The 26,943-nt window shown below is 44.4% G+C and overlaps 1 protein-coding gene across 8 annotated transcripts in view; it reads left to right on the top strand.

The window, feature by feature from the left end:
• MATN2 (matrilin 2) overlaps positions 1–26,943 on the top strand; it is a 127,646-nt gene that overhangs the window by 18,311 nt on the left and 82,392 nt on the right. For 7 of the 8 annotated variants that reach the window (XM_074986893.1, XM_074986892.1, XM_074986898.1 and 4 more), the window contains exon 3: positions 26,039–26,608. In XM_074986893.1, the coding sequence (XP_074842994.1) occupies positions 26,039–26,608 (570 nt within the window). Of the gene's footprint in view, positions 1–26,038; positions 26,609–26,943 lie in introns of those variants that run through there. The other variant, XM_074986899.1, reaches the window with a different exon arrangement.

The following is a 26,943-nucleotide window of genomic DNA, read 5'->3' as shown; positions in this document are numbered from 1 at the left end:
ACTATTGCATTGGAGAGTGACACCCATCTTGCCTGGTTAGAGAATGGATGTTTATGTGAGGTCCTGTCACAGCCATCTTACCACTGCACTTTGTAGCAAGTTCCAGCTGTGTTTGTGTGGGCCGAGATCAGGGAATTTGTGTCAAATTTAATTAACAGCTATTGAAAATTGGCTGCCTTGGTCTCCTATTAAATCAGTCAGATAATTCCTACATTTTCATCATGTTGGTTTTCTTTTAGTGGCTGAGAGATTTCCCTGGCTGTGCTGAGACACTGTGGAGGATGGAAAGTAGCATTTAGCTAGTGACTGGAATATATAGAGTTGTCGAGTACATTTGCACTGATCGTGGATGTCATTTCATAAGGTAGTGTTCAGGTCAGCTTTTTGGAGGTCATGAATTAGTCATGTTTGTGTTCCACTACTCACAGTCTGAAGTAACTGAGTGGATGAATTACAAATATGCCATACTGCAGAGCCACAAGAATTGACATTATAATTAAGGTTGCATTTTGAAACTCTTAAAATAGGACTAAAATCTTATATTTTGTGCTTTATTGGTGAATTTAGACTCCAGATTTGGTACAGTAATTTTTCAGGGAACAACTCATTTTTCTGTGTGATTTTTCAATGTTTATTTTTGAAAAAAAATTAACTGTTCATTCTGAAATGTTGCCCATTTGTTTTCTTTTGAGTTCCAGTAACTATATATTTACAAACTTCAACTCCTCCTTCCCATGTATGATGATAATATTGTGCCTATACGTCACTTCTGAAACTTCAAAATTAAAGAGATTTATTCCTTTAACTCATGAAAACTAATGGAATTTCACTAAATTTAGATGATAGAACTGCTTAGATCTATTAGCTACACCAGTTTTTTTATTCTGCTGTTCTGTTCCACTTGGCAGCCTTTAGTTCCAACCTAAATCCTTCATTACCTCCCAATGCACACATCCCCATGTATTCCTTCTGAGTCCATCAGATAGCATTAAACTAAAGACATATGAGTGGACACTTAGAAGAGATGTTTGGGAACATGAGGAAGAAGTGAGTGTTGAGTTTGGTTGTGGAAGAAGGGAAAGGAGCATCTGAGTTTTGACAAAGTGGATATTCTCCAGTGAACCACCTGGGCTGTGGACCATAGACACATTTCTTGTTGGGACTGTTTTTTGGTGATTTGTGCTATCCAAAATTTGTCTAATTTATGAACACCAAAGAAACACCAATATTTTATACCAGGTGAAATGTTTAGAGTGTCTGTACTTGTATGGGGTAGGAAAACAGGACTTCTTTTGAAATCTAGAAACTGTTAAGTGAATTTAGAAAAACCCTGAAATAAATTACTATATATTATATGGGTCATAGAGCTATTGAACTCTAGGTGGGGGTTTCAATTATTGTAATGTGATATAGGAACCCAAGGTTTAGATTTCAAGTTGTCGTGTACATTCCTGGGCTAGACCAGAGAATGTCCAGTGTTAATGAATGATTGCCTTGTAAAAGTTCCCTGTAATTTGTATCTTGCACATGCCAAAATGGCACATGAACCAGAGTTTCCTGAAGAAGCATAGGCCACAAAATTGCTCTGACGTTTCAAAGGAGGAGGACATTTATTTACTTAAATAATTTGATTTGTGTAAAGAATGTATCCTTTCAGTATCAGGCAGCTCTTACAGAAAATAAAATATACAAATACTGATATTAAAAAAAAATCAAAAAAACTCACATAATAAAATGAGAATTTTTTAGACTATTAGAATCCTTGTATGTTCTGCTGATGTATTAGCTTGTTGAAGATATTCTTTTATTCATTGAAGGATTAAGCTTTTTTAGGCTAACTGCATTGGAAACATTAGCTGTTAATAAAGGTTATTTTATGTTTACAATTTCACAGAATATCATGATTAGGAGTCAGTCTTTGTGAAACATGTTTGGTTGGTTTTTAGTCTCTGTCATTTTGACAGGTTGATAAATATCTAGCTTTAATGTAAAATAGTAAGTATGAAATGCCATAATAAGAAAAGGCTTGTAAATGTGTCAAACAAAAACTTTCTTCTGCTGATCCAGGATACTTTGTTAGGTCTACTAGAAAAAGTGAGTTTAAGGAGGATTTCAGAAGGAATGACCCATAGGCCGCCTTTACACTACCAAGTTCTTTTGAAAGATTTTTCGAAAGATGAGGCTGTTCTGAAAGATCCTGCTGAATGTCTATACACCAAATGCGCTCTTTCAATCTGACATCAAAAGAACGCATCTCTTCTTCCAGAAGTCATCTTCTGCTCCCAGAGCAGGAAGAACATCTTTTTCTGAAAGATTCTTTCAGAAAAAAAAACATGTGTAGCTATTCCACGGGCCCTTTTTTTGAAAGAGCAGTCCTCATGGTGCCGGCTTTTTCAATCCCTGGTTTATTATTTTGAAAGAGCTGGGACTATATGGAAGCTCTCTTTTGAAAGAGCAGATTGTTCTTTCGATCCACTCTTCCAGAAGAGATCTACTGGAAGATCATCTTTCAGAAGATCACTGTAGTGTAGATGTGGCCATGGTGTTTAACTCATTTTTTGGTTCATCCCAGTCTCTCTTGTACATCACAGGGTATTTTATGTTTATTTTATGGCCGCTTATTTTATTATGCTCACTTTTTAATAATTTTTCTTTTAAAGATTTGAAATAATTTTGCTTGCAAGAGCAGAGTAGCAGTAATGTTATTGGAATTCACTGTGGGGAAATTGGTCCACAATAAATTGGTTAAATTTCCCCTGCCCCCCCCCCCAAAGAAAAAAAAGAAAAAAAAGAAAATTTATCCTGAATTCCTAGCTATTAAACCACTTCACTCCTGAATCACTTTCTTCTTAGTGCTTTTTCTTTAAAGTTTCTTACAATATAGTAATCACAACAAATGTACAGCAAGTTAGTATTACTAAGCTGATTCAGCATATACGTGTGTGTGATTACATGTGGTTGTGTATATACAAACATAGTGGCCGTGTCTACACTAGCCCCAAACTTCGAAATGGCCATGCAAATGGCCATTTCAAAGTTTACTAATGAAGCGCTGAAATACATATTCAGTGCTTTGTCAGCATGCGGGTGGCCGTGGCACTTCGAAATTGATGCAGCTCGCCGCCGCGTGGCTCGTCCAGACGGGGCTCCTTTTCGAAAGGACCCCGCCTACTTCGAAGGCCCCTTATTCCTATGAGCAGATGGGAATAAGGGGACATCGAAGTAGGCGGGGTCCTTTCGAAAAGGAGCCCCATCTGGACGAGCTGCGCGGTTGGCGAGCCGCATCAATTTCGAAGTGCTGCAGCCGCCCGCATGCTAATGAGGTGCTGAATATGTATTTCAGCGCTTCATTAGTAAACTTCGAAATGGCCATTTGCATGGCCATTTCGAAGTTTGGGGCTAGTGTAGACATAGCCAGTGAAACATTTACACTGATCTAATTTCAGAGAAGTTGCTATTGCTATAAAATGTGTTATTAGTTATGTATATGAACATCTGTCTTGGTATTTAAGCTATGATACGTAGTCATGTAAGACCTTGCAGACTGTGGGGAAGAAGGCAGGATGGCTCATGGAACTGGCAATTATAACAAGAATTGCTGCAGGATGAATAGGGAGCCCCACGTGTTTTGCATTTTTAAAACACCACAAAATGATAAATCATACAAAATGACATAAAATGAACACTCACGCTCAGCGAAGTCTCCTGCTGCTCCTGTCCTGCAGGCTGGGCCTGAAAACCTGCTCTTGCATTGCTCTTCTGCACATAACTCAGATCACCCAAGGAAGCGGGAGTAGTGGAGGATCAAGGTTCAATGAGGGAGAGAGAATACGTAAGGGATATAGAGGATAGGTCCCTGGGACTGACGGAATCTTGTGGGGTGGGGGTGAGGCTCAGTGGCAAAGGGGAGTAATATAAGAGGAGATGTGGCACTCTGGGGATACAGAGGTGGGAACTGGGATGGCTGCCGAGAGAAGCAATAAGGGTTGGGAGCATTTGATATGTGGAGTTTCGTTTGTCTGAGTGGGATGGAGAAATGGGGATTATCTGAAGGCTGCAGTACTGGGTACATTTGAAGGAGTTGTCTGGAGTATTGTAGGGTGCATAACCATAATGGGGATGGTGAGTGTCTCAAGGCATAGAATAAAATCAATAGTGCGTACTAAAATGATGTAATATACAGAAACTGAGTTTATATCCTGTTTTTACATTCAATCTTTGAATTATTTAATCTATGTCAATGTAATATAAAGAAATAAAACAACATTTTAAAGATATAAATTTCCCTCCTCCCCCACTTCCCACCAAAATGAAAAACATTTAAAACTAAAAAGAATTTCAGGGGACTCTAAGGAAGAGAGAGACAGGAAAACATGGTTCCTAGTCATCTTACGTTTCCGTCAGAACTCTGCTTAGTTTGGTCTTCTTCTCTCTTTCAGGAGAAGTAGCATGGGGAAGCTAAACCCCATCACTCTGGAAGAGAGGTAAAGGCACGGTAGCCCCATGGTTAAAGTCAACATGGCTGCCCTCAGCCTCAGGGCTGTGTTACTCAATGGCCAGACTGAGGACTCTTCTGAGTTTCAGGAAAGCACAGTTGAATGGCCAAAGTCAGGAGGAGGGGGTGTGATGGGTAGTCCACGCAGGGCTGGCGAAAGATTGCACTGGGCAAAGAGAGTGTGTGTGTGTGTGTGTGTGAGTGAGTGAGAGAGAGAGGGAGAGAGAGAGAGGGCTTGGCTTTTAGGCCTGTGGAAGGGGTGGTGTCTCAGGCGGAAGAGGTGGGTCTAGAGAGAGTGAGTCCTTAGTGCCACCTGAACTGTGTCACCCCCAGCCAGTCCTCACCACTGCCCTTATTGTGCCACGCAGCGTTCCGGCAGCAATTTAAAAAGCCCAGACACCCAGGCCCTTTTAAACTGCAGGTCCCCAGGGCAACTTTTCCCTTTCCTCTCACCCCTGCCAGCAGCCGTGTGCCTGCCAAAGGGACCAAACAAGGGAGAGGGATCCAGGTTCTCCCTGCTCAGCCAAGTTCCATCTAAGAGCCCTGGTAGTGGCCAATGGCTTCACGTCTAGGTCACCAAGGAATGTGCTGCAAAATGTGCTAGTCCCTCCCTGGTTATGTCCTACAACAGTTTCTACATATGAAGTCAGGGTGTCTCTGGAGTCTGTGGACTCCTTGGGCAACAGCAGCAAACTCCCTGGGGCATCCACAGATACCTAGTGCCTGCCTGAGCCTGGGAGGGCGGGGGGTGGGGAGGGTGTCTCCTGATCATGTGGTCAGGGATCTCAGCTGCTCATTGGCTCAAGCCAGTGAAGTGCATCCTTTCTTCTCAGTTGTCAGCCCAGACTGAGCTAGACTGCTCCCATGTTATACTACAGCAGCAATTGGAGCGTGCCCAACAGGGCTGAGGGGCATGGCTTCCACTGCCAAGTGCGCTGCCTTAACTCCTTCTGCCCCAGTGGAGGGCAAGTATTCCCTGTCACAAGAAGGCTGAGATTTGTATTGAATCTGTCCACAACCTTACGGTGCCCTGCAAAAGGGGGGAACTCAAAGCAAACCACACCCTGAGAGGCGGCCTCTGTAGTGAAACTGTGCAGCAAAGAATTCTTGTAGAGCCCAGTGAGAGAGCTCTATTCAAGCCCTTACTGGGAACTGGTGAGAATGGAAGTTGAGGAGAGGTAGCTCTGGTCCCCGGAGAGCTCATCTCCCTGTCTGCATAGTAGATGGGGCAGAATACAACCTTTTTTGGCTGGAACTGGATCTCTGCCTTGAAGCTTGGCTGCAAAAGACTTCTGGGACCTTGGTATGCAAGATAAATCAATTACCTGCTGGAAAAACAGGCACATATTTAGAGAGGAGCTGAGAGAACTCCAGGATCTCAGGATAAGAATACATGCAGATTCCACTGCATGTCCTGAGTTTTGCCTGCTCTACCATCTGCTTTATGATCTACAAGCCAAGTAGAAGAAGTTGGTCTTTAGAGACTGCAGGGACTATCTGTTCAGTGAAATTCTCTGAATGGGCTGTCCTGGTGTTGGGGATTTTTACCATCCCCTGGGCATAGTCTTCCCCGGGGGCCAGGGGATACAGGCCTTTGGCTATATAAAATCAGTGCAGGCACATGAGAAATCTAAAGTGTCATAGGCTGCCATTTGGCTGCAGCACCAACGGTCACTTTGGGTCAGTTGGTTTCCCCGGTAACCTGAACTCATGAATAATTCATGATCAAGGATTTAAATTCCAGGCCTCTGATTGGGCAGAGGTGAGAGTTTCTGGCACCTTCTAAGCCCCAGAGGACCTGGTGGAGAACCACAGGTAGAATCATGAATATTTAAATCACGTTATGAATCATGCCTGAGAACTCTCTATATAAGCAGGTGCTGCAGAGCATTCTGTGGCCCTGGGAGCTTGCTGACATAACAGTGGCGACCATATAGGGGAGCGTGGCTGCCTCAGCAGCGTCTGCTGGACCCTTAGGCTAGCCCACTGCGCGAAGACTTTGTGAAGAGCTCCCGTGAAATCACTCGCGGCCTCACCTGCTGCTGCGGCGCCAGCAAGGCCAGCTCCATCACCACGCTTGCATCTAGGAGCAGCAAGCGGACCCTGTGGCCAAGCACCCAGGTGGCGAACTGGCCCTGCCTTACAGCAGGGTACTGTGTACCTGGCTGTGCAACCCAGGGTCTGCCATCTTGCAACACCAGCACTCGCGCTGCCTTCATACCAGCAGCATCACCGTTCATGCCGCCATTTTCACTGCTTACCTGATTTGACAATATCACCAACTTTGACTCGACTCACCGGACGTGACAACCATACTGATCTTTAGGACACGTAAAACTTATATACTTATCCAGACAAACACAGATGCTGTCGCCTGGGGTATCGGGACCCCCAATGGGGGAGCAGGGGGTGGCTCCCTTGCAGTGCAGGTGTCTGACAAGGATCCTGCAGTACCCGAGGGCCTGACCTTTCGAGGCTGGGCCTACTCCCCAGGCTGGCAGTGCATTTAATCATTATTGTTTAGCTGTTAGTAGTTTAACTAGTTATTAGTATTTTAATTTAATAACAATAGAGTTAATATTAAATAGCTATAACACAAAGCAAGGTGAAGGCAAATGCCTCCCTTATTCTTATTTCCTGTATACCTACCTATTCCCTCCACTACTGAGATATCCTCCAGCTTGTGCAGAGAACACAAGCAGTGGAAATTTTCCCATCCGGTAGCACCGTTAAAGGGATACGGACACCGGGTACCCCGTTTTTCCTATAAACTAATCACCTTAGTCCTCATACCCATCTATATTAAACTAATTATGAGATTCTTGCCTTCTGGTACAATAAAGTATTCATTTGAGGGGAACTCACAACAGAGTCAGCATGAATATAAGGGTATAATAGTATAATATATAATAATATAATAGTAAGTTAAAGTAAACACTGCTACATATTGCATAAGTTACTTTGTTACCTTTGTTATTATTTGTTTTTTGTTTAACCTTGTTATATGACTAATAAAACAATTTGTTAGTTTGTTACCTGTCTGGGCCTCAGTCTTCTCTGACAGCTTCTGCCTGCTGGGTGGGTTCACAGCGAGTCCATAGCTCCAGCGGTGTTCCCTGGGGTAGCACGCTCTCAAGTGTCTGGGTTTGTTGTGGGGTCTGCAACAAGGTCCTTAGGATAGAGGGAGGGCTGTGACGCCCCCTCCCGGTAGCGACCGACCTTTTGGGTCCCAGCGGGGTAACTTGACTGGTCCGTGTCTTTTCCAACTACTGGTCGCGACTCCTGGAAGTGACAGTAGTGTAAGCTGATCGCTTCATATGTCTATGCTGCAAACAAACAAACAAGCTACAAACCAGGCCACCTGCTTGGCCCAGTACCCTTTCATCACACAGAAGTGCCTTACCAAGCTAGATATCTTGCATGATTACAACATTCCTGCATGAAAACTTGCAGAATGTGGTCACTGTCAATAGAGCCCTGCAAATCTGTGGCTATTGATTTTATATCTGTGGATATCAGTATCTATGGCTGTGGATGCAGATATCTGTGGATCATTTTTTCCTGATATAAATTACCTGTGTCAGGCTCTAACTGTCAATATACATAAAGGATTCTGTGGGTATACTTTTGGGATTTCCTATTTGTGCCATCGTTCAAAGAGTGATGGAAAGGTTATTGGCTGGATTGCACCATGTCATGGTACGTAAATGATGTTCTTCTGACAGGAAAGACAGAAGTGGAGCATGTACACAGCTCATATGAAGTTCTACAAAGGTTAAAAGAAGCTGGGTTGCAACTCAAATGCTCAAGGCATATATTCATGACCAAAGAGGTGGTTTATTTAGGAAATGGTATTACTGGAAAAGGACCGCAAATGCTGGAAGAGAAAGTTAAAGCCATCAAAGAAGTTCTGATTCCAGAAAATTTGAGTGAGCTCACACCATAGCTTTGTCTTTTAAACTCTTTCTGTTGATTCTTAGCAAATCAATCAATGTGGCTTGCACTTGTTCATGCTATATAAAGGGTAATGTGGCTCTGGGGTAAAAAGCAGAGGTCGCTATCAAAGACAGAAAAGAGTTTTTAAGGTCAGCCAAACTTCTGGTACATTTTAGCGCAACCTGTTCTTGTTACTTATTTGCATTAAGTAAGAGATGGGACTGGCTGGCTAATCTCTTGTGCCTCATGCTTGTTGTTGCCAGAATAACAGTATTCCTAGTTAGATAAGGAAAGGCTGGCTATTGTCTTTGCTGTCAGGAACTTCTATCAATATCTATATGGGCAACAGGGGCCAGCAGCCATGCGCAGCTTGACCTGCTGCTCACAAACAGAATAGTAGGAGAGGTAGAAGTGGGTGGCAACCTGAGCTGCAGTGATCGTGAGATGGTAGATTTCGTGATCCTGACAAAAGGAAGAAAGGTGATCAGTAAAGTACAGACCGTGGATTTCAGAGGAGCAGACTTTGACTCCCTCAGGGAACTGATTGTCAGGATCCCCTTGGAAGCCAGCGTGAAGGGGAAAGGAGTCCAGGAGAAATGGCAGTTTTTTAAAGAAGCCTTATTGAAGGCACATGAGCAAACCATCCTGATGCACAGTAAGAAAAGCAAATATAGTAGGTAACCAGCTTTGGCTTACCAGGGAAATTCCTGGCAAGCTTAAACAGAGAGAGGATGTGTATAAGAAGTGGAAATTTGGATGGATGACCAACGAGGAGTATAAATATATTGCTCGAGAATGCTGGAGAGTCATCAGAAAGCCAAAAGCACAAATGGAATTGCAGCTAGCAAGAAATGTGAAGGGTAACAAGAAAGGCTCCTACAGGCATGTTAAGCTGGTGAACAGGGAAGGTGTGGGGCCCTTATTAGATGAGGGAGGTAACCTTGTGGCAGATGATGTCAGAAAAGCTAAAGTACTTGACTCTTTTTTTGCCTCTGTGTTCATGGACAAGGTCAGTTTCCAGACAGTGGCACAAGTCAATGCAGAATGGGAAGGAGCTGGGCAGCTCTCAGTGTGGAAAGAACAGGTTAAGAGCTATTTAGAAAAGCTAGACATACACAAATCCATGGGTCCAGATTTAATGCATCCAAAGGTAATGAGGGAATTGGCAAATGTCACATCAGAGCCTTTGGCCGTTATCTTTAAAAACTCGTGGAGATTAGGAGAGGTCCCGAATAATTGGAAAAAGGCAAATACACTATCCATCTTTAAATAAGGAAAGAAGGTCAATCCACGGAACTATGGACTGGTCAGCCTTACCTCAGTCCCCAGAAAAATCACGAGGGGATCCTCAAATAATCTATTGTGAAGCACTTGTTAGGGGGAAAGTGATAAGGAATAGTCAATGTGGATTCACCAAGGGCAAGTCGTGTCTGACCAATCTGATTAGCTTCTATTATGAGGTAATTGGCTCTGTGGATATGGGGAAGGTGGTGGACATGATATACCTTGACTTTAGCAAAGGTTTTGATACAGTCTCTCACAGTATTCTTGCCTGCCAGTTAAGAAAGTATGGATTGGATAAATGGACTGTAAGGTGAATAGAAAACTGGCTAGATGATTGGGCCCAACAGGTGGTGATCAACAGTTCTATGTCAGGTTGGCAGTCAGTTTCAAGGGGAGTGCCCCAAGGATCAGTTCTAGGGCTGGTATTTTTCAACATTTTTTATTAATGACCTGGGTGAGGGAATGGATTGCACGCTCAGCAAATTTGCAGATGGTACTGAGCTAGGGGGACAGGCAGATATGTTGGAGAATAGGGTTAAGGTCCAGAGTGACCGAGGCAAATTGGAGGATTGGAAGAAAAGAAATCTGATGAGGTTCAACAACGACAAGAATTCCAAGCACTGTTACAGGCTTGGGGCCAACTGGCTAAGTAGCAGTACAGCAGAAAAGGACCTGGGGATTACAGTGGATGAGAAGATGGAAACAAGTCAACAGTTTGCCCTTGTAGCCAAGAAGGCTAACGACATGTTGGAGTGCATTAGGAGGAGCATTTTCAACAGATCTAGAGAAGTTATTATTCCCCTCTGTTTGCCAATGGTGAGGCCACATCTTGAGTATTGCATCCACTTTTCGGTCCCCCCCGCAGTATAGAAAGGATGGTGGATGCATTGGAGAGGGTCCAGCAGAGGGCAACAAAAATGGTTAAGGGGCTGGTGCACATGACCTATGAGTGAGGCTGAGGGATTTGGGCTTATTTGCAGAAGAGAAGAGTGAGGGGTGATTTGATAGCAGCCTTCAACTTCCTGAAGGGGAGCTCTAAAGAGGTTAGAGAGAGACTGTTCTCAGTAGTGATGGAGGGCAGAACAAGGACAAGTGGTCTAAAGTTACAGAGCAGGATGTGTAGTAGTGGCAGGGCCTGACAATAAGGCCTAAAGGCCTGAGTAACAGGCAATACTTTGTTGACATACAGCAAAAGCCTAAAGCCTGAACAACACAGGGTTAAAGCAAAAGCTGTCAGCTAAGCAGGTTCCGCTCATAGGAATTCAACCAAGGCAGGGCTGATAGGGAACGAAGACAAAGTACCAAGCACTCAGTGATGCACATAAACACATTCCAGGGAGGTATTGGTACATCTAACATACTCCCCTCAAACAATGAGTACATCTCGCTAAGACATTCCAGCCCAAGTACAGATCAGAATGGCAACATGATGAATAAAAAAGCAGTCCAGTAGCCAGTTTTTTGTTTTGATAGTAGATAGACCAGCACGGCTATCTCTCTGTTAATATTCAACATGATGGATAGTGTTGTTTTGGTGGTACCTTGTACCATCTACAAGATAATGGGTAAGATATAGTTACGTCAAGGGGTGTCAACATATTAAAATTAGGGGAGGCTCCTGGGATATGTAATATACAAGTAAGTTGTTTGTACCTGGGTATAAAATCATCTGTCAGTTGAGGTGTGTTGGCCAGTTAAGGGGACAGCGGAACGTCCTAGCCATGTATCAGGGCTGTGTAATCCATTGTCATGGAGTATGCATGTACCAGTGTAAACTTCTGAGTCATAATGGAGACATACAGGGTGTTGGAGTCCATGCGCTATTGGCAGTAAACTTGGTTCCAGTTCCTTCATACATCGCTTGATTTGTGGTTATTGGGGACCCTCAGAAGTCTGTGGTGCAAGCTAACTGGCATTGGAGAGGGCAAATACGCATGCAGCCAAAGGTTATCAACACAGCAGGGAGCAGTACAGCCCTCCAGACACCACACCAGTAACAGCATCTCACTACAGGGCTACGTCTACACGTGCAGCCAACATCGAAATAGCTTATTTCGATGTTGCGACATCGAAATAGTCTATTTCGATGAATAACGTCTACACGTCCTCCAGGGCCGGCAACGTCGATGTTCAACTTCGACGTTGCTCAGCCCAACATCGAAATAGGCGCTGCGAGGGAACGTCTACACGTCAAAGTAGCACACATCGAAATAGGGATGCCAGGCACAGCTGCAGACAGGGTCACAGGGAGGACTCAACAGCCAGCCGCTCCCTTAAAGGGCCCCTCCCAGACACAGTTGCACTAAAAAACACAAGATACACAGAGCTGACAACTGGTTGCAGACCCTGTGCTTGCAGCATAGATCCCCAGCTGCCGCAGAAGCAGCCAGAAGCCCTGGGCTAAGGGCTGCTGCCCACGGTGACCATAGAGCCCCGCAGGGGCTGGAGAGAGAGCATCTCTCAACCCCCCAGCTGATGGCCGCCATGGAGGACCCAGCAATTTCGACGTTGCAGGACGTGGATCGTCTACACGGTCCCTACTTCGACGTTGAACGTCGAAGTAGGGCGCTATTCCTATCTCCTCATGAGGTTAGCGACTTCGACGTCTCGCCGCCTAACGTCGAAGTTGGTGCCGCTACTTCGAAGTAGCGTGCACGTGTAGACGCAGCTCAGGAGGTATAGGTTGGATACTAGGAAAAACTATTTCAGCAGAAGGGTGGTGAAGCACTGGAATGCATTACATAGAGAAGTGGTGGAATCTCCATCCTTAGAGGTTTTTATGTCCTGGCTTGACAAAGTCCTGTCTGGGATGATTTACACAGGAAGCTGGACTTGATGACCTCCTGAGGGCCCTTCCAGCACTACGATTCTATGATTCTGGGAATGCTTTTAGGACTTCTGAGAGAGTCCCAAACTACTCCTGTTTTGGCTTTTGCATGTCTGAAGCATTGGCTATCATTGCTAAGAGCTGACCAGTAGGAGCTGATCTATAAGCCTGGATCAGAAATTACTGATATGTATGCCCTCATTTCACTGACAGTGGGTAGAGCACCAGAAAACAATCTTGTATCTCGAGAATTGTTGCTAGCTTTAACCAGAGTAGAAGAAGCTCCACTAACAGCTAAACGGATCAGTCACTGGACTGAGACTCTGTTCTATACCAGGTCTCTCATTTTGTACTCCACTGATGGCCTAAGTTGATGGTATCTTCAGATATATGTCCTTATTTTCACAGGCATTAGGAATTAAATCTCCAAAGCAGATTTCTCCTCTGGGGATCTTGAATCATAATATCTTTCCAGATAGGAAAGTTAATACTGGAGGAACTGCATGGAACTCAGCCTGGGATGATCTGAATGTAAAACTGGCCAAAAGGTACATCTGGTGACCAAGCCTAGACAGAGGGAGAAAGCAATTAGTGCTAGCCTGTACCACAGGCAAAAAGTTAAGGGAGCTGCCTTCAGAACTGATGTTGTTAGCATGGGAATGGCCAGACAGGCTTTGGATCAGACCATAGATTGACTGTGCTGATCCCTTCACTGGGTTAACATTCCTTGTTATGGTGGATGCACATTCTAGGCAGATGGAAGTCATTCCAGTCAGAGCAGCTGCCTCCTCTGTAACTATTGAGGATTTTCATTTTTGATTAGCACATGTTGACTACCTGAGACTAGTCTCTGACTATGCCAGTATCTTTCCCACTGATGCATTTGAGGCTTTCTTGAGGGCTAGTAGTATCACATATGTAATATCTGTTCCCTACCACCTACACATGGACTGGTAGAGTGCTGTTCAGTCCTTTAAAAGTGAACTTGGCCAGGGTAAGGGGGTTGCTGCAGACCAGGCTGTCTCAGTTCTTGTATAATTACAGAACAATCTCTCATGTCACAAAGGGGATCTCGCCTGCTGAACTACTTATGTAGTAGGCATCCTTCAGTCTGCATAGACTATGGATCGCGCCCTTTAAAGTTTCAATTGAGGACTTCATTTACAGCGTCTATTGTGACTATGAAGACCCACACGAGAGTGACAGTCCTTGCTGCATCTCTTGCAGATGTAGTGGGTGTCTGGCAAGTCCTTATTGTGCTTTCTGTGCGCTCACTTCTCCTCTGCTAGCCGTCTGATCTTCATCTCGCCCTTCTGAAGGCCCTTGTGTAACTCCTGCCTCCAGCTGCTGCGGTCATCTGCTAGTTCTTCCCAGTTGTCCAGCTCGATGTCTACCTCTCTGAGGTCTCTCTTGCAGACATCTTTGTAGTGCAACTGGGGGCGTCTGGGAGGTCTTTTGCCAGAGGCTCGCTCACCATACAGGATGTCTTTTGGAATCCTTCCATCATTCATCCTGTGGACGTGGCCAAGCCAGCGGAGTCGACGCTGCCTGAGGAGGGTGTGCACGGTTGGGATTCCAGCTTGCTCGAGGACGGCGGTGTTGGTCACTCTGTCCTTCCATGATATTCCAAGGATGCGCCTGAGGCAGCGCAAGTGGAAGACGTTCAGCCTCTTTTCCTGGCGGGCATACAGGGTCCAAGTCTCGCTGCCATAAAGCAGGGTGCTGAGGATGCAGGCTCTGTAGACTTGCATTTTGGTGTGAGTGTACAGCTTGTTGTTATTCCACACTCTCTTGCTGAGTCTGGACAGAGTTGTGGCTGCTTTTCCAATCCTCCTATTTAGCTCAGTGTCCAATGACAGGGTGTCAGTGATGGTGGACCCGAGGTAAACGAACTCGTGGACGACCTCTAACGTATAGTTGTCAATGCTGATTGATGGGGATTCAGCAACATCCTGACCGAGTACGTTTGTCTTCTTTAGGCTGATGGTAAACCCAAAGTCCTTGCACGCTTTGGAGAACTGATCCAGCAGTTTTTGAAGCTGGTCTTCTGTGTGAGACACTACAGCAGCATCGTCTGCGAACAGCATGTCTCTGATGAGGACTTCCCGCACCTTAGACTTAGCTTTCAGCCTTGCAAGGTTAAACAGTTTCCCATCAGATCTTGTGTGCAGCAAGATGCCCTCTGTTGAAGATCCAAAGGCATGCTTCAGGAGGAGTGCGAAGATCCCGAACAATGTTGGAGCAAGCACACATCCTTGTTTGACACCGCTCCTGATTCTGAAAGCATCCGATAATGCACCGTCATAATGGATGGTTCCTCTCATGTCTTTGTGGAATGACTGGATCATCTTGAGTAACCGTGGAGGACAGCCTATCTTGTGGAGCAGTTTGAACAGACCATCCCTGCTGACCAAGTCAAATGCCTTGGTCAGGTCGGTGAAGGCTATGTAGAGTGGCTTTCTCTGCTCCCTGCACTTCTCCTGCAGCTGCCTTAGAGAGAAGAGCATGTCAACGGTAGACCTCTCTGCGCGGAATCCGCACTGCGATTTGGGATACACCCTCTCAGCAATCTTCTGGATTCTGCCAAGGATGACGCGAGCGAACAGTTTACCAGTGACGCTTAGGAGGGAGATTCCACGGTAGTTGTAGCAGTCGCTTCTGTCTCCTTTGTTCTTATACAATGTTACAATGTTAGCGTCGTGCATATCCTGTGGAACCTCACCCTCTTTCCAGCACAGTTACAGTAGCTCATGTAGGGGTTCCAGGAGTGTGTCCGCAGCACATTTGATTACCTCTGGTGGTATACCATCCTGACCAGGGGCCTTTCCTCCTGCAATGCTGTCAATGGCTCTCTTCAGTTCATCCACAGTCGGTTCTTGATCCAGTTCGTCCATTACTGGTAGGAGCTCGACAGCATCGAGGGCTGCGTCAACCACAACGTTCTCGCTGAACTACTTATAAAGCAGCTGATATATACTCAGTGGCATTTCTTGAAACCTTGTCTTGAGAAACAAGTGCATCAACATTAAGAAAATATGAAGCACAATCACAATCATCAGTGGGGCATTTTCTCTCCTGGAGTGCTTGTTTACATTTGCAGTTTTCTAGGCACACCCAAGTGGCTGCCTGACATGATCAGAAAACTTACAGTCCTGCTTTCCTATCAGGTTGCTGTAGGACATTCCCCCATGAGATGGCATAAAGGTAGGCTGCTTGCTTGAGCAACAGCCAAGGATCCCAAATTCAGGTTCAAAGGATTCCACATCTCCACCCGATAGTGGTGGATCAGTGGGTATTACTGGTTCTGTGATTTACCCAAGTTCCGCATTGGGCGAGAGGCTGCTCTCATTGAAGCAGGTATAGGAGTAGAACTCTTGAGGGACTCTGCCTCTTACTACTGTGGTTCCAGTAGAATTTCATCATATCCTGACTACACTAGAAATATCTGCTCCATTCTGCTGCCTCTGCATGAGACAACATACCTCACCTGTTCTACTGAATCTATAAATAAAGTGTTTGGGGGTAGGGAATGATTTGGGACAGAATAATCCCTTTTGTCCTTTTTTCCACATGAGCTCAGATACAGTTCCAGATAATATACTGAGCTGATCATTTTCCTATCAAGAAACTTTTGTTGAACTGGATGGGGAGGGAAGTTGTATCCTAGGGGGTTCAGAATAGCTTTTTTATGATTGTCAATCAACATACATTCTGGGATAGGGAGTTTTGTCTGTTTGCTTGTAAGTTAATAAAAATCAGTTGCATACCCAGTTTGTTATGCTCCCTACATGACCTATGCAGTTTTAACAAGCACAAAGAGCATCACCATTCCTGGTGAATGTTGCTGCAAAATGATCTTTAAAATAGCTGAGAGTCAGCCTAGTGATAATTTTATCAGCTAGGGTAATATTGTTTTTAGGAAACTAAAGTGAAATAGATTATTTATAATACACCGAGGCAAAACGTCCCAGCAGAATACATGTTACTTTCACTTATGGCAAGGAACAGTATAGTGTAACCAATATACAGTATGGAGTCTCTGCACTCAGATTGAGAAGACCAGCTAACAGCTGTATAAATGCTCCAGTGCTTCTATCTTTTATTCTACAAAATAAAACATGGATTTTTTTTCAGAGAAAACAGTTTGTTTTTTAGATATCTGCTCTGTTAAAGGCTACACGTATTTTGTATGACATGGTATCAGTTTCTGGGAGCTATAGCATGAATACATTTGGGTAATTGAACGTGTCTTGCAATTGCATGTCAGGTAGTGAAAATCATGTTTTTTAGGAATATAAATTAAGTTCTGCCTGTTTCTGAGGGTAAGAATATAATGGAGGAAAATGTTAATTCAGGGAACATTTCTTCCAGAGTTGTTTTTAGGTAGCACTGGAACTTAAACTGCTTTAAGTTTCCTGAAACTGGGGGCTGAAAAACACACACACACACACACACACACACACGGAGGGAGGGAGGGAGGGAGGACGGGAGAGTGGGCAAAAAATGTAGTTGGACTCTGTCCAGTAAAACCAGCTGTGAGTCAAATTTGCATGTCTGTGTTGAATTATATTTTGCAACTAAAGACATAATGATTTATCCCTTGGTTATACCCTTTTCCCTTAATAACATGAATAGAAGAAATACGATGCATGCAAGTGATTACTACATTTGTGATTCATTCACTCTAAACCGTCAAGCAACACAGGGTTATTCAAAAATATATTCTATCCCATCTAGCTTTTACACGTGTGTGTGTATGAGTATGTTGTGTGGTTAGTTTTTTTTTGCTCACAAGAGGTGTCAGATTAAGAACCTGGATTAAGTTAATCTGTCCACAGACAGGACCACAAAGACAGGGGCCAGGAGGCTTTCCACATGACTTGCCATTGTGACACCTGCCTGACATAATACACCAAATGTAGGAGTTAGAGGGCAGTGTGGTCTCCATTCCCATTCAATCCTAAATGTTTCTGCTGGCCTGCTAACAAGTTTCCCATGAGTGCCAGTTGTGGTGGTTATATTATGGTCCCTGTATTTAGTAAGGGCTGGACTGAGACCAACAAACTAGAAAAGTGGACCACTGAACATTATCGGATGGTAACAGCTTTTGATCACTACTTACCTGGTCTGGATTTGAAACAGTGATAATGTCAAATGGTTGTGTTTAGAGTTTACCGCTTATTTTTAAGTTATGCATCAAACAGCATTGTCCTCTTTCTAGCAGATAGCGACCAATACAGTATCCACTGTGGCAGTGGGAGGGCATTATTCTTGTAGTGATACAAGAATAGCAAGTTATGTTCTTGTCCATTTTTTTCCAGAAGGCTGTCCCAATTCTGTCCATAACGGCTACGTCTACACGTGAAGCCAACATCGAAATAGCTTATTTCGATGTAGCAACATCGAAATAGGCTATTTCAATGAATAACGTCTACACGTCCTCCAGGGCTGGCAACATTGATGTTCAACTTCGACGTTGCGCGGCACCACATCGAAATAGGCGCTGCGAGGGTACGTCTACGCGCCAAAGTAGCACACATCGAAATAAGGGTGCCAGGCACAACTGCAGACAGGGTCACAAGGTGGACTCAACAGCAAGCCGCTCCCTTAAAGGGCCCCTCCCAGACACAGTTGCACTAAACAACACAAGATACACAGAGCCGACAACTGGTTGCAGACCCTGTGCCTGCAGCATGGATCCCCAGCTGCCGCAGCAGCAGCCAGAAGCCCTGGGCTAAGGGCTGCTGCCCACGGTGACCATAGAGCCCCGCAAGGGCTGGAGAGAGAGCATCTCTCAACCCCCCAGCTGATGGCCGCCATGGAGGACCCGGCAATTTCGACGTTGCGGGATGCGGATCGTCTACTAGGTCCCTACTTCGATGTTGAACGTCGAAGTAGGGCGCTATTCCGATCCCCTCATGAGGTTAGCGACTTCGATGTCTCGCCGCCTAACATCGAAGTTAACTTCGAAATAGCGCCCGACGCGTGTAGCCGCGACGGGCGCTATTTCGAAGTTAGTGCCACTACTTCAAAGTAGCGTGCACGTGTAGACACAGCTAATGTGTCTCTGATATAGTGGTATTTCTCTAGCTAGCATTCTTTAAATAGGGGTAATAATTCACTAAATGAACATTTGATTAAAAAGCAATGCAGGTTTCACCTGCCTTATCCAGCACACTTGGGTCCTGATAGGTCCCACACAAGAGAATTTGCCAGACGAGGGGAAGTCCAGGGCATCTGCACCCAGACAGCTCCACCCTCCAGGGCTGCTGCAGCCCCAGCCACCCTTCCCTGGGACTACAGCCCCAGTCCAGCCTCCCAGAGGCTGCCAGGGAGCTGCAGCTCCTGCCTCCATGCTGCCGTGGGGCAGTCAGCAGCTCCAGCTCCTGGCCCCTACAATACCATGGGGCAGGTGGGGTGGGGCTCAGCTCCCAGCTCTACGGCTGCTCCTGCAGCAGCTTGGTACGCTCTCATCCTGGAACATCAGCAGTCCTACCAGACCACAGTACTGTACTGGATTTGAAAGGTGCAACCTGTCCTAAAAATCATGTACCAAAATCCAAAAAGTTTTATTCTTGTGCATTCTCTATTCAAAACTGCTTGTTTAAAAAACACAACCACCAAACTACTGTTATGGACTGTGTATGTGTGGAACACCGTTTGTTTTGAAAATAAGTCACACTCTAAAATTAAAAAGTCCACGTTCATACAGGAGGACAGGCCAAAAAACAACATGAAACATCCAAAAGTGTAGCATTCCTGGCTTCTATGTTAGCACTTCAGTTTACCATTTGAAAAAAACTTTAAAATCATTGTGAAAATACTGTCAGTAACATTTTTCAGGGGACTCTGAGAAGCTGCTTCACTTTACAAGAAAGTGCGGATAAGCAGAAAGAAGGTCTTGCCGGCAAAGAGTGGAGAAAATTGTTGTGAAAGCCCTGAGGCCCTGAATATTTAGGTTTTGGAAAAGTAGTGGTACAAATGTACTGGCTCAGCTCTTGTGATGTAGCTTGCACTTTATTTATTTGCAAGCTATGTCGCACTAGCTCATGATATTGTTTCCAAAGGAATTTATGGCAGTGGGAAAGGTCAGCTTCTGAAATGTGAGAATGTGTTCCCTCTGGATGAAAGTGACTTGTTGCAAGGCATGCTTTTAGTGATTAATGTTGAGATGATTGGCAGCTTACAATGTATAGAAAACTTGCATTACTATACAGAGTCAGAAATTCACATTTTAAAAGCAGATTGTTATACACCTTTAAAATATTTTGATACGGTATCCTGAGTGAACAGTAAAAACTCATTAAACTTATATTGTTTTATGTTGAATTTTCCACACAATTCTTCCAAAAGCTATTTTCTTTTTAAATCTGGCCCTTCTCAACTATAATTATTTCCATGTCCTCAGTATGATGCCATAAGAAGGCTGAGAAGTAGGCTACAAAGAATTTTCAGGCCTGCGAGAAAAAACAAAAATTAAGAATCCCCCTGTACACACTTGTGTGCACCCACTATTTTATGTGTATGTTTTTGTTATGGTTTGTTACAAGGTATTTAAATATCATTTAACAGTAAATACTGGGCCTGGGGTCCCACTGGAGCTCTGGGGCTAGAGTCCCACCAGCCAGGCATGTTGGAGCCTTCTGCTGGTATGGCTGTGGCCTGTCTGCTGCAGCTGGGGCCCAACTGGTTGACCACCTCACTGTGGCCCAGATCTCACCAGCCAGCTGGCACGAAGCAGCCAGGATTGGGTTCCCTTTGGCCAGTGCCCTTTTTGTTTTTTTTTTAAAAAAAAAAAAAAAGGGTGCTAGTACTCAGCCGGCTTCCTGCAGTCCCCGCACCCTGACCCCTCAGCCAGTCTCATGGCTGAGGCTGCTGAGGTGCCAATACTCAGCACCAGCACAAAAAAAGCACTGCTTTGGGCTGCCAGGTTCTGAGCAAGGTCCATGTAACTGGTTAACCAGTAAGCATTCCAGTAACTCTAATACTGACCTGCTAACCTTTTACATCTCTGTTTATGTGAGTAGGAGGAGGAAGCAAAGAGGAGAAAATGATCACAAACTGTACAGAAACAGGATTAAAAGTAGCACTAGTTGTGCTTCTGCACATTAGCCCCTCCCTGTCGTTGCTCAGGAAACTTATGCTTAGTCTCTTACATATCTCATCTGTTCTCAGTTGGGGGCACACGTGACATTCATACATAGTGGAGAACAGCTGAAACAAATGAGGACAACTGGAGAACTGTAGGTCATCAGAATCTGTGTCCCTGTGGTCCATGTAAATGGCAAAAGGAGTGCTTCGTACTGAACTGAGTAGGGAATTGAAGAATTATTTGAGCTCATTTTTGTCTTTGGTGCTCTAGGAGGAGAGGCACTAGCTAAAGATATTAGTAGTTACTCTGGTGCTTTGCTGTGGGTGAATAGGGGAAAGGAAGAAGAAAGAGGCAAAGAACAGGGCAAGGTAATCATTTCCAACAGTGATGGGTAATGAAGCATTTGTGTATGGAAGGAAATGGAAGTCTATGGGCAGGATCCCTGCTGGAACATGGTGGAAGAGAGCCTGAATGAGGGAATTTGGCACAGAGGGCATGAAGAAGTGACTGGAGGCTGTAAAATATTAGAAAAAGCTATTTTCCAAGTCACTCTGCTTAAGGGCTTTATGCTAAGGAATGGAGGAGAGGGAGATTGGGAAGGGAGGAAAGAGAGAAAAGAAAATGAAGGATGGAGAAAAGCTGTGCAAAATATTTAGTTGGAACTGAAAAGCACTCAGAAATATTCATATAGGTTTATTTTTGATAATAGCCACAAAAGCTGTGTCTACACGTGCACGCTACTTTGAAGTAGCGGCACTAACTTCGAAATAGCGCCCGTCGCGGCTACACGCGTCGGGCGCTATTTCGAAGTTAACTTCGACATTAGGCGGCGAGACGTCGAAGTCGCGAACCTCATGAGGGGATTGGAATAGCGCCCTACTTCGACGTTCAACGTCGAAGTAGGGACCGTGTAGACGATCCGCGTCCTGCAACGTTGAAATTGTGGGGTCCTCCATGGCAGCCATCAGCTGGGGGGTTGAGAGACGCTGTCTCTCCAGCCCGTGCGGGGCTCTATGGTCACTGTGTGCAGCAGCCCTTAGCCCAGGGCTTCTGGCTGCTGCTGCTGCAGCGGGGGATTCATGCTGCATGCACAGGGTCTGCAACTCGTTGTCGGCTCTGTGTATCTTGTGCTGTTTAGTGCAAGTGTGTCTGGGAGGGGCCCTTTAAGGGAGCGGCTTGCTGTTGAGTCCGCCCTGTGACCCTGTCTGCAGCTGTGCCTGGCACCCTTATTTCGATGTGTGCTACTGTGGCGTGTAGACGTTCCCTCGCTGCGCCTATTTCGATGTGGTGCTGCGCAACGTCGATGTTGAACATCGACGTTGCCAGCCCTGGAGGACGTGTAGACGTTATTCATCGAAATAGCCTATTTCAATGTCGCCACATCGAAATAGGCTACTTCGATGTAGGCTTCACGTGTAGACGTAGCCCTTATGTGATAAATACTTTCCAAACAGAAAAGAAGGAACAGTAATTGCCCTGAAGAGCCTGCAGTGTAGGTTCAAGCTTGATGTGCCTTGCAAAGCTTTTGCAGTTCCCTAGAATTACGTATTTGCAGGGCTGGCGACAGACTTCGCTGGCCCCCAGGCAATGTGGAGGGGGCCTGAGATCTGGACCCCAGAAGGGGCAGAGCTAAGGGCCAGCCTCCCCCCAGCCAGCCGTCAGCACCACCTGGGCCACGCCACATAGCATTCCAGTGTATAATTAATTGCAGGGCTGGGAGCTGGGGAGACGGAGAGAACATAGAATTACTTTGATCTTGGAGGTTTGGGGGGAAGCTAGAATCATGGAAATGTAGGGCTGGATAGGACCTCATGAGATCATCTAGTCCAGGATCAAGTGCACTTAGGCCATCTCTGACAGCTGTTTATCTAACTGGTTCTTAGACACCTGCAGTGACAGGGATTCCATGAGCTTTGTACTGTTGGGCAGTTTTTGACATGCCTCCTTGCAGATAGAGCAGTGGCACCACCTGAATTAATCTCTAGGTGGGGCCTTAGGACACCCTGGCTGGATTTTCAGACTTTGTTGCTGGGGATATTATTGGGACCCCAAAGCCTTTGGTGATCACATACTTGCCAATTTGAGCTCAGCTGGGTTGTTTCAGTGAGAGCCAAAATCATATTATGATACATATATGGGAGAATTGCAGCAGTGTTATTTCACATCCCCCCAACGATGGGCAGAGGCTGTTCAAAAATCAAAAGATAAACCAGAAGCTGATATTAACTTTTCTTCTTTATGTCTTGTTCTTGGGCCAGTCACATGAGGGATGTGACTCATGCTTTTAAAGCTCCTGTGGCTGGCAGTACTGAAATCTGCTTTGGCCAGGAGTTGGACTGGAGGACAGGACATATCTTTCCCATTTCTAGAGCCTATGAATGTGCTGCTTCTCATAAGTACAATTGATTAGGATATGAGTTGCTTGCCAAAATCGTGAATTGTTTATCTGCTCCATAAATAGGTGGATGAGCTCCCAGAATTATGGAGAAAATACATTGAGTGACTGCGAAATTAAACTTTGCAAAATCAGGGAAATGAGGTAGTGCCAAACGAAATATCAGAACTCTAACAAAAGACTAAATGTCAGTGGAAGAGAATGTTCTCAGACTGGTCAGTCTAATCAGTCCAAAATACCACTTTTCCTTACTTTAAGAGTTCTATGTAGTACAAGAATTAAAATTTTATTTTTCACTGAACTGAGTTCAGTTACTTCAGCATTACTATTGCACAATAGCCACCAACTTATTCAAATAGCAACTTTAAGCAATCCCGTTTTTTTTTAAAACAACACTATTGATTTGAAGACAAAAATCTAAATCCACAAAGAAACTATGGTCTTATTTTCAAGTAGGTGAGAACCTTACTGATGAAAATAACATTGGAATGTATTATGAGTGGTATCTATCCCTGACTATCATTCCATTCAGTGCTGTAGAATTTCTGTAGCACAGATCAGTACTGTTGTGCAGATCCTGTCCAAATGTGTATACAAAGATCTGCATCTGAACCCCCAAGTGTGGAATTAGGAATCCAACAGGAACCAGAGCCCTTGAGGTGAGTCCAGCTTCTTAGATTTAAGTTGAAAATCCCCTCTGCAGCACAAAGAGATCCAGATGTGAGGTTCCACTTTTGACCTATCCTTGATAAACTAGTTTTACAGCCAGCTTTCCAGAGAAGCAGCCTTAGCTCTTCTTCACTGTCTTGCTTTCCTCCCTTTTGCCTCCACTCCTGTAAATTACTTCACATCACACCTGGGGGAGGGGGTTGCAATGTAATTAGATGACAGTGTTTTACTCTTTTTAGCTAAAGCAAGAAGTAATTAGAGCAGTTAGATAATGAGCTGGAACATAGTTTAATATGCCGGCAAGCCTGTATCCCATTCAAACTGGAATTCCATTTCTGCTCATTTTGGTGTATGTGTAACATCCTCGGATTTTGTAAGACTGTGTGGCTCTTGCTTATTTGTCTGCTTGTTAATAAAACTGTACTGTAGATTCCAGAGGAATAAATCTGTGCAGTTATTTTACGGTCAGCAAATAGCACTTCTATTCTATGCCTACAAATGTTCTAGGCTGCCTGTGAAAAGGCCTCTGATTTAGTGAATGGAAACAGAATCATTTCCTTCTCCTTGGCAGAAACGTGTAGTTAATATTTTTCAGCTGTTCACAAGAAAACTTAAACCAGGGATTGTCTACATGTAGGGGCTTTACGGGGTTAACTTTAGTAGCTTCCTTTCATGTAGGAAGACCACTTGCCAGCTTTGAACCAGTTCTCTTTTGGGGTGATTTGTCTTGCGTCCAGCACTGGGACAAAACAGGATGTGGTTTTGTCTGGTATTGCATAGGGGATGCCCTTTTTAAGAACATGCTGCTCTACCCTGTCTGGTATGACCTTGAATGCACCATGTGTGTGAGGTAACACTGGGAAGGAGATACACACTTAAACCTGGTGCCCACCATGTAGTGTAACCACCTCACTCACTGTATGTTTGAGATCACACAAGTGGGACAGAGTAGCATGCAGTTAGATGGCACCCTCCATGTGGCACAACCTCATGTGCACTGTGCATGCGGGATCACACTAGCAGGGGCATTTTTCATGCAGCACAAGCTCACATGCCCTCTGATGCTAGGGAGTGGGGCGGGTCATGCCATTTTTGAAAGTACTGTAACCTCCGGTATCCCAGGAACATGCAAGCAGCTATTTGTGCATATGTATAATACAATCTTGAAAAACTGGATTCCAGTTTCCTTTCCAATGGTAGACCAGTTGTTTAACTTTACACATTTGGCTACAGATTGTGTTTTCCTTATTTTCTGCATGCCCAACTTGAAACGCAGAGGTTTTATTGGCAGAAATGCTGAGTATTCCCAGCTGCCATGGAAGTCACTGAGAGCTGTGCTTTGAATGTGTACAGCACTATACAATGCCAAATTATCTGAAAAATCAGGCCCATTGCATCTCATATAGGACACACAAAACTAATAAGCAGTTTTAGCCTTTAAATGCTCCGTCTCAGTTCCTCCTCTGTAAACAGGGATGATAATATCTCCATTCATTAAAGATAAAAACAAATTAATCCATGTATTTGAAGCAGTCAGATACTGCAGTGATGAGTTCTGTAGGAAAGCCCATGAGAAAAATACTAATTCTGTCTTCAGGACAGAGTTTGAATAGTGTGCGGTACATAAATCCTGGTGACACATTTTAAACCCTGAAAGCAAGAAGAAAATAATGAATAGCTACTCATTCAGTGAGCAATGCCTATCGTGTGCACTGAATGAAGAAGGAATCTGGGGAAAAATAGTATTTGATAAATACTTGTACCAGGTCCATCTTTCTCCTCTTTCTCTCCTTATGGTGCTGAAATGGAATGGGAACAGGGACAGATTAAAACACTAATGAGAAACCTAAAAGAGTGTGAAATTCGGATTAGGGAAAGTGGAGGAGGACCAAGAAGAGAGGCACTGTTGGGGCAAATGAGAGAATAAAAAAGTATTCAAGATGATGGGTAGGAGAGAGAAAATGTTGGGGAAGGGTGAGGAGAAGGGAAGAAGGAATAACAGTCACTGAACAGCCCAAAGGAGCAGGGCAGCATATACATAAGAAGGAAAGAAAAGTGCAGTGAAAGAAGGAAATGTGAGAGTATTACTAGAAAGTGTGTGTGTGAATGTGTGCAGTGCACATATGCTGTGGAAACTCTATACTCTCAATAGATCTCCCCTCTGCACTGAAGAGTAGCTGAACTGTAGGAAATTAGTTTTTGTTCCATAGCCGAACTTTGCATTCCCTTGACATAAATAGTCACTTGCTGTTTGCCAGCACACTTGACTCTTTGAGCCAACTTGATTTGCTTTGTATTTTAGAATTCTAATCAAATAATCTTTATTTTTTCCCCTTCCAGAGAACTCTTGCAACCACAAACGTCTTGATCTCGTCTTCATTATTGACAGCTCTCGCAGTGTGCGTCCTTATGACTTTGAAAAGGTGAAGGAATTCATTTTAACCATCTTGCAGTTCCTCGACATCAGTCCTGACATGACCAGAGTAGGCCTCATTCAGTATGGCAGCACAGTCAAACACGAGTTTTCCTTGAAGACATACAGGAGGAAACAGGATGTGGAACGAGCAGTGAAAAGAATGATGCACCTGGCCACTGGCACTATGACTGGGCTGGCAATTCAGTATGCATTGAACATTGCATTTTCAGAATCAGAAGGGGCACGGCCTCTGAACCAGAATGTGCCTAGAATTATCATGATTGTGACAGATGGGAGACCACAGGATCCTGTGGCAGAGGTTGCAGCTAAAGCCCGGAACACAGGCATTCTGATTTTTGCCATTGGTGTGGGTAGAGTGGATATGAACACCTTAAAGTCTATTGGTAGTGAGCCTCATGAAGAGCATGTCTTTTTGGTGGCTAATTTCAGTCAGATGGAAACGCTGACCTCTGCATTCCAGACTAAACTTTGCGGTAAGAAAACTATTTGTGATTTTGAAACCCCGGGTGAAAATAGTCAGGGTGAAAAACAAACATGCAAAAACATCAAATAAAAATTGCTTAGGGTTTTATGGCACAATTTAAAAAGTAAGCAGAGAGCTAATTAAACCCAAAAACATTGGAGCCTAATTCATATAAAATGTATATGCCAATAAAAGCGATTTAGCCAAAAGACACTCAGAATAACCAACATATCTATAGAGGAGAGAGCCTGTTCTGCTGTTTAACCCATTAAAATGTGATTTATTTCTTAGTGGAAATATGCAGTGAGTGAAGTACAAATACAATTCTTTTAGTAGTTGTTATCA

This window comes from Carettochelys insculpta, chromosome 2, assembly GCF_033958435.1.
Source record: "Carettochelys insculpta isolate YL-2023 chromosome 2, ASM3395843v1, whole genome shotgun sequence".
NCBI classification, from domain to species: Eukaryota; Metazoa; Chordata; order Testudines; family Carettochelyidae; genus Carettochelys; species Carettochelys insculpta.
Note: the sequence above shows the minus strand (reverse complement) of the source record. Positions and strands in the feature narration are given on the sequence as shown.